Below are 16,982 nucleotides of genomic sequence, written 5' to 3'. Positions count from 1 at the left end.
GATGTAGGACTTGATAAAGGATTGCAGCAGGACCAAGACGACACAACTCCATCAAATACAAAGGATTCACAAGTTTCCCCTATTGTAGATGTATTGGAAAAACCAGAATCTTCTAATTCTAATTTATTGCCTACGATCATTAAATGGCTCTTATATATGAAAAGGTTAACTGTCTGGTTTTCAAGAGAGTTCATCAATAAGCCAGCAAAAAAGATTTTTAACAATGCAAAGGCATCATTGGAAAAAAGCAAACTAGGGGGAAAAATATTATTTATTAGGAAAATATGGAATAAGTTATACTTAAAAGGACAAGTTCGTGAGAACCAGATTCGGATGTTGATTGACATCCTCAGTGAGGAAATGGTCAATCATTTACCAGAATACACCAAGATCGAGCCCATAGAGATAGAGAGCACAACAAGCTATGTTTGTGGCACTCTAGGTAAACTAGAAAAATTACCATCGATTCAACTGAACAAGGAGATAGAACCTGAGGTGAAAAAGATACATAAAGGTTATGAAATCATAATTAACTACACCTTTACTGACCTTCACTTTGTTTTTACTAAGTTTTTCATAAGTGTAATGAATGTAAAATCATACCAAGACACAAATCTTGATATTAAATTTGGTGCAAATAATCTCAGACTCACGCTGAAGGTTCCAGAACTTAAAGACATCATTAAAAAAGTCTTTCAAAGACGATGTGTTGTGTATGTGGAAAGCTTTGAAGTGACTCAGTTAGATTTTGAAGAAAGCTCCTTAACTAAAACGAAGATAACCAAGGAAGGTGAGTCACAGACAAAACCAATTGGGGGTAAAATAGAATCAAAAGTTCGAAAGAGCATGAAAGAAAAACAAACAATGATTCAGAAAAGATTTGAACTGCGAGTCCTTATCGAGATTAATAGAGCTCTTAAGTCCCACAACAATATCGTATGCAAGAGTGACTACTTAGTCCAGCTAGTTAAAGCTAAGAAAGGCAGCATGGATAGCATTACTGTCTCGCAGAAATTCAAAGACAGCTGTGGAGAAGACCTTTATATTGAACCATACAAAAGGCCGTAAAAATTATGCAAGTCCTTCAAAATTATCTCTTTGTGGCCTTTAAAAATTTATTTATAAAAATTGTATTAAAAAAAGTAAATATAATCATGTTAAAAATTGAAATGTTAATCTTTCATTGTCCAAGCATATTTAAGTGTGGGTGTTAAAAATGACATAGCAAGATCAATTTAATTAAGATCTAGGCTTTTTTTACCCATAATTTCTCATCTTGCAAAACTCAAAACTACTGTAGTACCCGGTTAACCGAAATAAAGGGGGGAGAGCCATTTCGGATAACCAATTTTTCACTTAACCCCTCATATGCTAAAAATAGCCTATGTATTACCACATTGAGTTGGAAAATAGATTTAAAACCATGTCTACATAATACAGTAACCACAGCTAAAATTTGGTTGTTTAATTTTAGCTACAGAAATGTGACAATGGGCTAGAAAATACTTTGAACTAAACAACTGATGTTACTACTGATATCAGTGTGGTAATGGCATTGGAATTACTTATATTTTAGTCCTGTATTACTTATGGAACCGTTTTGGTTAACCCGGGTTTCGGTTAACTCGAATTCGGTTAACCGGGATTCTACTGTAAATTATTTAAATTTTAAATATCATTCTTATTAAATTTACATAAAAATACTACCCCCGCCCCCACAGCTGCAAACATGCAAACTGTAAAAATTTCTATGTCAGATTTTTTTACAAAAATATTTCGTCAAATGTCAGATTTATTCCCTTTTTAAATTAGGTTTTGATATTTGTATCCTCCAGACTCAATATGAACTACAAAAAAGACTTATAAATGAATCTTTGTTCATTTTATACTAGTGGCTTGTAGGGACATAAGTCCCTAAAAAGCTCAAATGTAAAACAACTTTTTGCAATACCGGTATTTAAACAAACTCAGAATAACATTATCTATGTGTCAGAATAGGCATCCCTACACCATATCTTTTGTGTAAAAACCAGTTTGTTGTTCTTCTTTGTTTGCTTTTGTTGATGTCATTTTCAATAAATAATTTGAATCACTCCAGTGGTTTAACATGAAAAGGCAGCAAACATATCATTGTTTGTGAATAAATACTGGTTTACTAAGGTAGCTTTGGTCTTGTGGTTAATGAGGATAAATAAAAGCTTCCCTGTTTGGAATTTTAAAAATTCATTGGAGGTTCGCCTTCAGATGAATTGAAGACGCCTGCAATTTCATCTGCAGTAGGCTTATTATACCTACGACAAACCATATTTATCCTGTCTACAAACCTAAGTTCTAATTCACTGTCACCTTGTACAACCATTTCTTCCGAAGCTCTTTTAAAAATTTGTGCAAATGGATTTTCTAATAGAATTTCAGCTAGTTTTGACAATATTTCAGCAGCCAGATGTAATGAAATAAGCTAGGACAAAGAGAAAGAGTAAACAAGTCTGGGATTACGCAAGTAGCTAAGTGCTAGTTCAATATTAACAACCTCTGACTGAAACAAAGGCACTGCAACTACTGTGCAAAAGAGTTGAGTCATAGTTATAGTAAGTCATCAAATGTCTTTTAGCATAAGGCTTTTACAAAAAAATATAACAGTATCAGCAATCTGACAAATACTTTCTCCCATAAGCTTGCCAACAACCTTTATCATCATTTATTACTACCCTGATAAGTAAAAGTAATATTAATAAGTACTTATTATTACCCTGATAATAGTAATAACAGTAATAAGTATGACCACCCCCAAAGCCCGGATAAAAAAAAAATGGTTTTATCAATTAGTTTTCATTACATTTAACTTATATATCATTTTGGTGGCAAATATGACCTTTTTTAGGATTTAGGCTTATTTTTAGGTTCCACTCAAATAAGAGCCACCCGGTGTACAACATCTACATAAAACATGTTACCATAGTCACTACACGTCTCACTTCAACCATCTACAACACTAAAAACATGTGTTTGCACTGTTTAGGTTAGTTTCCGGTAGGGATGGTCAAGTCTCGAAATTTCGGGAAATTTTCGGGAAATTTTAAATCTCGTTACACGAGACAAGATTTCTTTTTGGCCGAGATTTTTATCGAGACGAGAATTAAAAAAAAAAAAAAAAAAAAAAAAAAAATTAAAAACGCCTGCAGAAAGTCAATGCAATACCCGCAATACAGGAGCGTGTTGTAATTGCGTTTCCTTTGCGAAGGCGTTCTTATTTAATTAATTCTTTAAATGTAAATATTACTTTAATAACATTTGAGAAGTTTTGTTAAGTGTAAGCAGTGTGAGGAATGTTTTATTACTATAAAAAGTCAAAACAAGTAACTATTTTATAAAAATTAATATTGCTTTTATTTTATGATTTATTCTATTTTAGGATAAGTTGAACTCTATCCTAACTGATATCACTATGTTTCCTAATCGTAGGCCTTTTTAATAAGTTAGGCGTGATTAATAAAAAAATGTTATGCTGATGTTTTTTAATAAAAGATTGTAAATATTCTTGCCTATTATCATTATTTTTGTATTTAAACAGTCATCCAACAATGTTACAAAATCAGGTAAAAATTTTGAACGTGCATTTTCCGTTGTGTATGAGATGGGAAATCCCGTCTCGATCTCGTCTCGAAATTTTATGAGAAATAAAAAATCTCGTCTCGTCTCGTCTCGAACTAAAAATCCAATCTCGTCCATCCCTAGTTTCCGGTTATAAAAAACTGACCGGCTGAGAGTCAGCTGTGGTTGTTCAGGAGTATAAACATAGCAGCACTGTATTTACCTTATAAGTCAAAAAACCCAGAGACCATACATACAGTATATGTGGCCGTTTCCCTATAGACCGCTACAAAAGTTTCAAGTCTCTAAAATAGACGGGTATCTCACAATCGTCCATTTAATCGCACAGTAACACCGGCTCATATTAGAGCCCCCGGTCTATTTCGAAGGACCCAAGCGGCTCAGATCTGAGATGGCGGACTATTTTGACAGAACAGCCGACTCATAAACTGAGCCAGCCGGGCTATATTTTTTATTTTGCTTACGTAGCGAACGTGAAGTTGGACAATATTTGTAGCAAGCTGGGTACTTTTCATATACCTTTTGGTAGATATAGATACCTTCGTTTGCTGTATGATACCTCTAGCACACCAGATATATTTCATTCTACTGTATCTCAAATATTTGAAGGTATTGATGGTGTAGTCACCTACATAGAGGACATTTGCATAGGTGCTCCTGATAAGCAAACATATATTTTAAGGTTAAAAGAAGTATTAAAAAGAGCTATGAGTTTTAATATTAAGTTCAATTCTAGTAAATGTAAATTTTCTGAGAGTGAAGTATTGTTTTTGGATCTTCAGTTTGCTCAGTATGGTATTCAATGATCATAGCATTACACATAGTAGCCTATAATTAAATCAACCCTATGTGTGTCATTTTTATTCAAATGCTGAATGTTTATAGCTGTTATGTTAAGCAAATGGTATTATACCAAAAGCTAGTCTAAAATGTTAGCATCGGCTGCTAGAAAAAAAAAACAAACTTAATAACTGATACCCTAAACTAAAACTATGGCTTTCGACATTCCCTAGTTCTAAAAACTATCTTTCTTTCAACACAAAAATCATGAAAACCATTAAGTGGTAGATTTAGAATTGTGAAATAAAAAAAAATCCTGTCACGTTTTAATATATATATATATGATGAGGATGATGATAAGGAGAAAGAATTGTTTTTGTAAAGAATTTGAGTTTAGAGTTTTGGGTGGAAATATCCGTTTTGTGTCTGTATGTCTGTGTACAGAACTACAGACTATAACCAAGCACTGATACGACTGTACGCGCACTGTACTTATAACTACACTTAGTATAAGTGTACTTATACCACGCTTGACGACTATACCTGTGGTCCAATTTTGATTTTCAATTATTGGTTACTAATCTGGTTAAAAACAGGTGCTAAACAAAAATAACTTTCATAACATATATATTTTTACACAGATATAAAAATTACATACACAGTCTTATTTATTTATTTAGCTACTTAACAATTTTATTTACAAATATAAAAATAGGTAATGTAGTTTTTGTGACAGCTACCTAGTTTTATAAAATAAATAATTACAAGAAATTTGAGCATAATTACATAAATTGATATAAAAAATAATACGCCCAGAATATTGGCGATCTTCAAAACACAATTATTAAAACTCTTGAAGTAGGCCTACAAATAAGATATAATTTCATTTGTTTCAAATCAAAGTTCATTTCAAAGTTTTCAACCTTTTATTTACAAATAGGCCTACATATTTACTCATATTTAAAACTTAAAGAGTCCTTGGAGCCTAGACGTTCTAACTCGTTAAGCAATTAAAAAACTTCAAAGAAAATTTATAATCTGACAGTATACTAGATATTTCAGTTACAATCACACTGGCGTTTGGGAAAATATTTTGAGATGGTCAATAACTCCTCAGCAGCTGTTTGAAATTAACCAAATTAACATTGCTTTTATGGCGGGCAAATCCAAGATGGCCGCTAGCTTCCATGGACTCCCTTGGACAACAATTAAAAACTAAAAAGAACATTTCTAATCTCACAGTTTACTAGATATTTAAATTGTGATCACTTTGGTGTTATATTTTTCGACAATAAATAACCCTTCAGCGGCTGTTTGAATTATCCAAGATGGCCACTAGCCTCCAAGGACTCTAAACACTTGATCAAATTATGTACCAAAATGTATTAGTAAAACAAAGTTATGTAGGCCCTACTTCATTATGGATATGATTAAAGATTTGTCAAGTTAACATAACTTATGGCCTATAAATTGATTGTGACATATTCATATTATACTTTAGAGCAAACCATCTACTTCAGCAGGACTAATGTAAATGGATCAAGCAAATATTCACATCAAATTAGATACAGTTGTCATAAACTCAAAGAAATTTAAAAAAAACAGATAAACATAACATACCAACAAACTTTCAGGGGGCTAAAAATTATATTTAAAATTTACCTATTTAAAATTTACCTCTACAACACATGTATTTAAATACTCCAATGTCCAGCTGACCTGGAAACCGGGAATTGTATTTGAATTTTGATGAAGTCGAAAAAATCCATGAACCGTGCAAGAATTTTGTAAATAACCATTAAGTTGAAAATCACGACTGCAGGAAACTATCACGAATAACGGACATTACCGAGATTGCAAGAAATATCTTGAACAATTCCGCAGTAACCATAAATAATCACAGATGTTGTCGCAATCTCCGGAAATCATCACGGATGTTGCCGCGATCGGGGGATATTATAATAAATCTCGCCACGATTGCAAGATAATCTCAGATTTGGTCGTAATAGCAAATAATTGTCTCAGGAGTTAAAAATAATAGCTGGAGAGGATTGCGGACATTGCCACGATCGTTGTTACCATCACGGTATATGATCACAGTTATTGCCGTGATCATGAGAAAATCAAAGGAGTAGACAATGATCCACGGGAGGATAAATGGATGTTGCTGGGATCAAAAGATATTATAGTGTGTGTTACCCTGATCGCAAGAAATTATCACACATTTTGCTGCGATCGCAAGTAATGGATGTCCGAGACATCGTGAGAAATCATCAGGGGTCCATGAACGTCGCAAATTGTATACGAAAATTTGGTCCTAAAAAAGATTCAATTAATTCATTTAATCTGAATATATTTAGATGACAATAAATTTTACCTGAATGACACTTCTAAGCTAGAAAATTGGTATCAAACTGAACATTTTATTTAAACTATAAACCGTTCTCTGCTGATTGACCAAGACAATTACTATTACAAGATAACAATTAATTGATGGAATAATATTAATGTTTTAAATATTGGTGACATGAAATAATTTAACAGTTAATTGAAAAAATCAAGAAAACTGAGATTTAAACCATTTAGCTTCTCGTGCCAAAGCGTGGTAGCAAGGCACTCAACACAAGAAAGGTTCAGTTACCTTTCAGTAAACAAGGAGAAGATCGGTTACATTCCGTTGTATGCGGGACCACCCCCTCCTTCAGGCACCACCCAGTTGATGTTCTGTGTGGGGTCCTTGATGTCACAAGTCTTGCAGTGGATGCAGTTCTGTGCATTGATCATTAGTCGCTGACCATCCCCTGACTCCTGGGCCACATACTCGTACACTCCTACAAGACACACAGAGTATAGTGAGTGCAGGCAAGGTCATAACCCAGTTGTTGTTTTGTGTTAGGTCCTTGATGTCACAAGTCTTGCAGTGGATGCAGTTCTGTGCATTAATCATCAGCTGCTGGCCATCCCCTGACTCCTGGGCCACGTACTCGTACACTCCTACAAGACACACAGAGTATAGTGAGTGCAGGCAAGGTCATAACCCAGTTGTTGTTTTGTGTTAGGTCCTTGATGTCACAAGCCTTGCAGTGGATACAGTTCTGTGCATTAATCATCAGCTGCTGGCCATCCCCTGACTCCTGGGCCACGTACTCGTACACTCCTACAAGACACACAGAGTATAGTGTGTGCAGGCAAGGTCATAACCCAGTTGTTGTTTTGTGTTAGGTCCTTGATGTCACCAAGTCTTGCAGTGGATACAGTTCTGTGCATTGATCATTAGTCGCTGACCATCCCCTGACTCCTGGGCCACATACTCGTACACTCCTACAAGACACACAGAGTATAGTGAGTGCAGGCAAGGTCATAACCCAGTTGTTGTTTTGTGTTAGGTCCTTGATGTCACCAAGTCTTGCAGTGGATACAGTTCTGTGCATTAATCATCAGCTGCTGGCCATCCCCTGACTCCTGGGCCACATACTCGTACATAACACACAGCCATTGTTGTTAACACAACAATAACACAACATTATGAGCATATTTAAGATTCCCCAAGAAAAACACACCAACTAACAAAGGTACTTCTTTGAACAAGGGCACTTCTTTGTATGTAGTATATACTGGGAGGAGGGTTGATTTCAAATTAAAAAAGTTAAGCACAATTTATAGTTAATGAGAAGAATAAATGTAACTTCCCAGATCAATAACTCAAGTGCTAGATTTAGTTTTAAACATGATGTTTGAAGTAGGTTACCAGCTGGACAGAAGCGTCCCTCGGGCCCGTCGTAGATAGCCAGGTTGTGTTTGACAGGGACAGTGTCATCCATGAGAGTCAAGTGAGGAGGTTGGTCTGCCTCGTGGTTAGTGCCTGTCAGAGCTACAGATGAGTTGAGGTCAAAGCTGATCACACCGTCTGGCTTGGGGTACTCAATAGGCTTACACTCCTTGGCTGGCTTGAGTCTACCATGGTCTGCACCTGCAACACCACAACTGTTTCAGCAAAAAATTGATTGTTATAATTTTAAGTTTATTTTTTAACATTAATTTTGGACAAATTGGGGGAATAAACAACACAAGGTAGATGCGTTCTGGAAAAGTGCAGGTTAAAGTAAAATTGGGTAAAGTGAGAACTGTCGTTGCTGACAAAGTACCCATTATTTAACTACACAGCATTTGGTTTGAAAGTAGATTTATAGATTTTGGTGTAGGTTTGACCATGAATCAAAAAAAATTTGAATAAGATTCTTGAAAGATAATGAATGAAGTAAGTTTTAAATAATGCTCCAAGATGTAAAAGAGAACTAATAGAATATGTTTGACATTTCAACAGCACATGAATTGCTGCACATATACACAACTACTTATGTATCGAGCTTTGGATAATTTTTACTATGTACTTCTACTAGAGAGTTGAGATAACTTGCCCAGCCTTAATGAACGGTTTCATATTAAACCTATGGAACAAGAGGAATGCAATAGAGAAAGATAGGTAAAAAGGTCATGAGTACATCCACCGTAACCTTTGATGAAACAAAAATTGTAAATGGTTGATGTGCACTGAATTTGTTTTGTGGGTAGTGGCTTAGTTGAAACAGCTTTTTGTTGCTGCTTAGTTCAAATTAGCTGTTGTCATAAATGGGAAAAAAAATTAGTGCTGCACCCTGTGGGTAAACCTTAGAACTTTTTAATGCTATTGCATATCATGGAACCAATTTGTTTAGTTGAAACAGTTGACTAAATTCTTTAATTACTTTATAAGGTTAATGTGGGAAACTATACTGGGGCGGAGCCTGAAAGGATTTCTGAGATAAGAATAGGCCTATATGTTAATCGGGAATGTAAGCTATCATCATGCCAAATTTCAGCCCAATCCGTCCAGAAGTTAATGCGTGATTAAACTTCAAACAAACAAACACCCAAACTTTCACATTTATAACTCAGAATGTTATAAACATCTGAGTACCGGTACTAATAAAATAGTAAGATTTGCTATTTTAAATGTAACTATGTGTCCTTAGGGGAGGGTTTATCGAAAAATTAATATTATGCAGGGAAGTTTCACATCAAGACCTTTCATTTAAGTATGTGGTTGATAAGTGTGCGGCTTACGGTTTTCTCAAATGTTAGTGTTCCTTATTAGCTTTATACATAGATAATCCAAGGTATGGTTGTTTGGGGTGAATTTCCATTTTAAAAATTGGTTTGTTTGTACCACCAATTGATTTACCTCCATGTGAGAGGGTCCATGGTTCTCGACCCCCGGTCAGGAGACTGAACCCTGAGTAAGCCACGCCTAAGTACAAGCCGAGGGGGTTGTGGAAGGATGGACGGAAGTTGCGGACCTTATACAGCTCTTTCCATATCCAACTGTCCTTGATCTTCTGTGTGTAAGACACAGGCTCCAGACCTGTATGACAAAGCATCTCACTTTAAAATCTGTTGCCCTAAATTTTATTTAACATATTGGATACGGTGAAAATATCAGTGGGTGCTTCCCCGGGGCCTGACCTTTTTTCATAAAATCTTACATTTTGTTACCAAAAGTGAGGATTCAGGTCGGACATGGTGTTTTGAGCCTTTTCCCCCCAAAAAAATTGCATCCAAAATCGCCCGTCACCGGTGACCGGGCCGGCCCGCGCAATGACGATCGTCTATAGTAAAAAATGTTAAAAAAACACAATAAAAATGTTAAAATACTTTATTTAAAATTATTTACAGCCCCTTCCTCCTTCCAATCCATTGTTTTAGCGAATTTCCCTATAGGGAAGTAGCTATTACCGTAGGTCTCATGGTAAGACTTAGGCCCGGGACCGATTTACTTTTTCATTTTAATGTCCCCAGAGGCCAAAAACACCATTCGTTCAAATTTTTATATATGTATATATATATATGTGTCCGTGAACACGATAACTTGAGTAATTTTTATCTGATTTTGATGAAATTTGGTTTGAAGGTGTAAGGCGGGATAAACTTGAATGAGTTCGCGATCCAGCATGATCGGACCATGGGAACAGGGTTTTATGGGGGGTTTTATGGGGTAAAAATTGGGTTTTCTCACTTCTTACCCTTAAAACACAAAATTTCCCAATTTTTCTCTAAACCTTTTTAAAGAGCTTAAAAAAACAAACAATTCAGTATACCAAAGTGTTTTTGTACGGTTATTGGTTACGGAGAAAACTAAAAAAATGGTAAATTTAAAATTCCCATGTTATTCTTATGGAGAATATTGTAAAATGTTGTAGTTTGCTTGTTTATGGATATATTTTGATCAAACTTGGCAAATTTATTTATTTTATGGTAAGCTATCAATATTTTACTAAAAACACACTACTTTATTAGTTTCCTTGTAGCAGCAAACCTAGGTACTCGTTAAACCTAATGTTATTTAAATAGATCAATTAATTGAAAATCAATTCCAAATGGAAATTCGCTTGGACGGCAGGTTTGCTGCGGCGGGGGTATTTTTACACTCAAACTGCGTCAAAGTTTCTAATGTTGAAGAGTTCATTTTTATTTAGTCACAAAAACTAAACTAATAAACAATAAATAATGTTGTGTCAAATAATAGTCAAAAAACTGAAAAGAAGTACCTCAATAACTGTGCCATTGTTAAATTTGTAAGTAGGAATTTTCAGGTCATAAGTGACCAACACCAATCCGTGCGAACAGCGGGCGAAGCACACACAATAGAGGTTAGGTTATGCTAGTAACGCACACACAATAACTCCTGTCTACTCCTCAAGACTGCACCACAATGACTGATTCATTTCAGCGGTACCTTTGGCCATATATTTTTCAGGAGGGGAAATAATTTAAGTGCTAAGCAAAGGTATTGCAGTTTAGCAAAGCTTGTTGATACCAAAAGTGTTCAATGATTTATTATTTTCCCATGCTTTTCGACCTTGTCACTTACCCAGCCACATCATGTACAGTTTAGGTCAGATAATAGGGACTCCAATTTGGTAAACTCTGTTTTGGAAATTGTAACAGTAGACTTCTGTTTTGAGATATTTATTTACTAAGTACCTTGAGTGGTTGAGGCCTCTTCACTGGTAACAACCTCGTAGGCGCTCTCAGCCGCCAACATACCACTCTTCATGGCATTGTGGGTACCTTTGATCTTTGGTACATTGAGGAACCCAGCACTACACCCCACCAGACAGCCTCCGGGGAATGTTAGCTTGGGCAGGGACTGGAACCCACCCTCATTGAGGGCTCTGGCACCGTAGGCTATCCTGAACAACAAACCATTACATTCTAGACAACAATCAGTTTGCAACATCACAGTCTAATAAGCTTAAAGATCAAAATAAAATTTTTGGTATTGGACAAATATACTTACCGTCTCACCTGACATACAACAATTTAATTAGTAGGGAGATTCTATTTTAAGGATGCATTTAAATATGTATTCATCACTAGTTGTCCGAAAATTAGACAAACAATATTTACCTTATTCAACTAAAATAAACTGTTCTTTTTCGCTCCTTACTTAACACTACAGTAGACTCCCTCTCGTTCGGCCATCTCGGGACCGAACCACCGGCCGAACTAAAAAATGGCCGAACTAACCGATGATATATAAAGAAGACTACTTTTTCTGCCGTAAATGGACTTACTGTACAGTATAAGGGATCTATACACTAAACTAAACCTAATTAATAAGACTAGGCTTAGGCTAAGTGTAGATTTTAAACTTACCCTCAGAAATGTTGGTATTGTTTAATGAAAACACGTACTGAACACTTGACACTGTACTGACATTATTCATTTATTTCACACACAATAAACATAAATAATGTAGGCCTAAATACAATAAAAAAGAATCCACACAACACTGAAATTTTACAGGAATGATGTTTAAACTACAGTACTGCACTGTAATGACAAAGTTTAAAAGAAATCAGTAATTTTTCGCTGTACCTTTTCTTCAGTTGATTTCTTTCTAGCATAGTCACGCCATTTTCTAAAAAGCATTAAGTCAACTGCTGTAGAACTCGTCTGCTGTTCGATGTAGGTTGTAGCCAGTTGCAGGGCTGCCATTCCCTCTGCGTGACTCATTTTACACTCGTCGTCCTCATCACGGTCGCCACCTTCTTCTTCTTCTTCTCCTTCTTGGGTTTCTTGACGCTGTAAAACTGATTGAGCGATTTCTTCGTCGTTCAAAATTTCATTGTCCACCTCCTTTTCGACAGATACCCACTCCAAAACATCTTCAAGCTCAACATTTTCACTGTGAGGCAATTGCTGTAAATTATTTAGGATGTAAGCTTGGTCGTCTGCTTCACTTTCAAGGTTGTGCACATCAACAACATTGCCTTCACTTGCAACAACTTCTTCAACATTCGGCCATACCTTTCTCCACGACTTAACTAATGTTGAAGGTTGTACTTCGTCATAGGCCTTCGCTACCATGAAAATCACGTCCTTCATGTTGATTGTCTTTAAAACCTTGATGAGATCGGTGTTTTCGTCGCTATCCAGTTTGTACAAAACTTCTGAAAGAAGCTTTCGACGATACTTTCTCTTGAAACACTCTATTACCCCTTGGTCCATTGGCTGTTGGAGGCTTGTTACGTTGGGGGGCAGGTAGTACAGTTTTATTCCAGACTCGCCATCACATTCTAACTCATCCGGATGGGTAGGCGCATTGTCAAGAACAAGAAGTGCGTTTACAGGGAGTTTTAAACTTATCAAACGACTTTTTAATTTAGGCACGAACTCACTAATAAACCACTCTTTAAACAAATACGAGTCCATCCAAGCAGACTTCTGAGCCCGGTAGTACACTGGTAGTTTTGATACGTCCAAGTTTTTGAATGCTCTCGGTTTTGCTGATTTTCCGATTACAAAAAGGGGCAATTTATGCGTACCCGAAGCATTGGAGCAAAGTGCCACTGTGATCCTATCTTTACTGACCTTAAACCCAGGGGCAGACATTTCTGTTGCTGCAGCAAATGTTTTCCGTGGCAAGAGTTTATAGTACAGCCCTGTTTCATCGATATTATAAACCTGTTCCGGGCTTAGGTTATTCTCAGCAATAATTTGCTCAAATTTCTTTGTAAACTCAGCTGCACCAGCAGGGTCTGCCGACAGCTTTTCACCACACACCCCAAGAAAATGTACCCCGTGTCTTTTTTTCCAACGGGAAAGCCATCCCTCACTTGCGACAAATTCCCCCTCCTCACCAAGTTTCCCATGCAAGATAACCGCCTTCTCCTTTAAGATAGGGCCACTGATCGGCGTTCCCCTTCTTCGTTCCTGCATAAACCACACCCAAAGAGCATCGTTCACCAATTCATTTTTAGGTTTTTTTAAAGTGCAACGTGATGAAAGAGCTTTTTCCGATTCAATCTGCGTACAAAAATCCTCGATCGATTTTCGGTTTCGACGCCAGTCATTCACGGTGCTTTTACCAACCCCCAAATCTGTACAAATACTTTGGAACGATTCACCTTTGTCTATTCTCTCTAGAGCTTGCAACCGCTGTTGCATTGTCACAAATGTACGTTTTCGTTTAGCACTCATAACAATGTAAAGTACGTACAGTCACTTATAAGTTAAAGTTCAGTTAACAAAACACAATTAAATCAGTTCACTAAGTCACAACAACTAATGTGTACACACGAACGTCCGGTACTGTACTGAACAGTGAACACGTGTGCAGTGAACTAGAGCTAAAACGGAAGTCAGATTCTTATCTGCTTCCGTTTTATAGATACACAATTTAAAAAAACTCTATCCAGGCGGCCGGCCGAACCATCCGGAGGCCGAACCAACCGAGGCCGAACGAGAGGGAGTCTACTGTAATACCGAAACCCCACCTAGGCTGACGTTAACCGAAACCCCGGTCTGTGAGACCCCATTTGAAAAATAATGGACCCGCTTAGAAACACACAAACCGAAACCCTCGGTCTGTGAGATCCCGCTTTAAAATACACTAACGCTGGGCTTCTGAGACGGACATGTTATGAACAAACAACCTGTCAAGGTCATGGCACCCATGCAAAATGAACAAACGATATATCAATAGGTAGGGGAGGAAAAGGGGGGAAGGTATTGGGGGAATGGAATCATCAAACTCAAATCATCAAACTCAAGAAGCTAAATCAAGCCCAATTAAGAAATGCAAGATAAAATCTGCTGATGTGATAGAATCAACTGACCAGGCGGAACAAACAGTACATTTATTTGCAGACAGCCATGGAAGAGGGCTGTCTGATATCATTAACACTTATTTGCCTTCCACTAAAAGAATTGTTTCCTGGGTTAAACCTAATGCAAGAATTGACGATATACTTGACTCAGCTGATCTAAAAAGTTTCACACCAAAAGATAAGATAGTGTTTATGTGTGGTACAAATAATGTTGAAATTCATAGTGTAGAACACATTTGCAATATGTTGAAGATGGCCACCAAACTCTGTAATACAAGCATCTGGCTCTGTACACTACCATACCGACATGACATTCCGAGTAACAGTGAACTTCACTTAAAAAATATTTTTGATAAATAACTACATATGGAGACTCTCTGAAGAAAGCAGCAACATTGATATCATTGACATGTACTTAATAGAAAACAAATACTTCACTGAACATGGATTGCATCTATCAAACAAGGGAAATCATTTTTGGGCAAAATGATTGCTAATGCAGTTGCTGGTCTAACACCTACCATGCCCTCACATGATGATTCCAGAACTGGACTATCATATTCCCCTCAAGAAAAATCTCAAACCCCCCAAAACTCTGATGAATCTGACAGTCAGGCTATAACAAGCAAATCAAATAATGCCATGCTCTGTGGCGCTCTTCCTACTCATCTTTCTGGAACCAAACCCACAATACCTGAACCTAGTCTTAATAGAAAAAAATCCAAGATAAGATTTATTAATGCCAACATGAACAATTTCATCAACGATTTCAAAAACCATCAGGACACGGCATTTGCTCACTCTATCTCTGCGGACATCTCCAGTGATAGACAGATGAGCGCTGGAGTGGCTGTTGTTTTTAAAAATCACATTGGCAAACCAAGTTCATCAGACCTTTTAACGGACCACCTAACTTGTCAAAGAGTAACTAATGGTGCTACAGTGTACGGTTTGGTGACCAAAGACATCTATTACAGCAAACCTACAGAAGATTCTTACAACATGGCTTTCAAAACACTGACAGATGATTTTAAAAAACAAAGCCTCAAGAGACTCATTTGCTCCCCCATGGGGTGTGTGAGAGATAACATATCACTCGACATTTTTGCCAATAATATTGTCAATTTTCAACGCTTGACCGGAGCCTCTATGAATAGCTTTTCATAAAAAATCATCACGGCCTCTGTGGAGCGGGCAGACTTTTCCACTGTTTCTTAAAGTTTTGTGTTCTGCTATCTCAACAGCTGAGCGGAAATCAGAAGAACAGACGAGAGAAAACCTAGATGTAAACAACTGTGGAAATAAAATAACTACAGAATCTGCAAAAAGTTCCCCAACAGGTAACCAAGAATCCCAGACATGTACCATCACAACACCTTCTACAAACTCTCCTGGATTTAAAGGTTGGGAAACTCCCGACTCAATAAAAAGCATCGAGCTAAGCAATTTTTTAAGCAAACTTTCTACTAGTCCCAGCAATACCAACAACACAACAGAATCAAATGACATTCCTAAGGACCTGGTAACAACGGACAATTCACCACCTGCATCTGCTCAACCACCCTTGAGACGCTCTAAAAGAACCGGCATCAACAAAACGTTAGGTGTAAAAAGTCTGCAAAATTGTAAAAATAATACTAAGTTAGCATGTAAGCAAAATAGTTTTTTAGGCTGACTTCAGACACATCAGGACAAATAAATAGTGAAATTGTAATACTATCTTTAAGTATTCAATCATTAAGGAACAAATTAAACCATCTTGAAATCATTCTTAACCAAACCCTGTCAAATATAGTATGCTTAAGTGAGCACTGGCTTACTAATGAAGAAATTAACTTTTATGTCCCAGAAAATTTTGAATTAGGCACAAATTATTGTCGTCAATTTCCACTGATTCATGGAGGTACTGCAATTTATGTTAAACGTTGTGTAAATTTTGAAAAAATAGATTTGTCTGATTTTAGCTTTAACTTTTTACTTGAGGTATGTGCTGTTAGATTGTTAGATTATGACTTATTAGTTTTATCTATTTATCGTACCCCTGATTCAAGCTTTACAGAGTTCTGTAGAAAATTGGAAGATCTTCTATTATTTGTTTCATCTAAACCTAAACTTTTCAAGTACATCGCCCTGGCTGGTGATTTCAATATAAACATCTTAAACGTTAATGATAAAGAGGGAAAGTATTTTTTTAATTTACTTGGGTCATTTGATTTGTTTCCAACCAATGTCAAACCAACCAGACAAACTGCTTGTTTAGACAATATTTTCACTAATGTCAACAATCAAGCCTTGCTTCACTGTTTTATTACTGGGAATAATATCGGATCATGCTGGAGTGGTTTCAAAATTCTTGATTGGTAAAAATAAGAATAACAGTTGCTTAGTTAACAAAGAGGATTCTTATTATAGGAAACACCTTGTATCATCAACAAGACT

The 16,982-nt window shown here is 36.5% G+C and overlaps 1 protein-coding gene across 2 annotated transcripts in view; it reads right to left on the bottom strand.

Annotated features, from left to right (window-relative positions):
• Positions 1–5,002: 5,002 nt before the first annotated feature.
• LOC128988126 (electron transfer flavoprotein-ubiquinone oxidoreductase, mitochondrial) overlaps positions 5,003–16,982 on the bottom strand; it is a 32,663-nt gene continuing 20,683 nt past the window's right edge. The window contains exons 8-11 of one of the 2 annotated variants that reach the window (XM_054409344.1): positions 11,413–11,621; positions 9,614–9,793; positions 8,141–8,362; positions 5,003–7,713 (exon numbers count right to left, since the gene is read on the bottom strand). In XM_054409344.1, coding sequence (XP_054265319.1) covers positions 7,625–7,713; positions 8,141–8,362; positions 9,614–9,793; positions 11,413–11,621 — 700 coding nt within the window. In that variant the 3' untranslated portion in view covers positions 5,003–7,624. The remainder of the gene's footprint in view (positions 7,714–8,140; positions 8,363–9,613; positions 9,794–11,412; positions 11,622–16,982) is intronic. The other variant, XM_054409345.1, reaches the window with a different exon arrangement.

The sequence above is a fragment of the Macrosteles quadrilineatus genome, unplaced genomic scaffold (genome assembly GCF_028750875.1).
Source record: "Macrosteles quadrilineatus isolate MER2022 unplaced genomic scaffold, UCM_ALF_1.0 Scaffold_2__2_contigs__length_208266976, whole genome shotgun sequence".
Lineage (NCBI taxonomy): Eukaryota > Metazoa > Arthropoda > Insecta > Hemiptera > Cicadellidae > Macrosteles > Macrosteles quadrilineatus.
The sequence above is the reverse complement of the archived record's forward strand: the minus strand, read 5'-3'. Positions and strand labels throughout refer to the sequence as shown.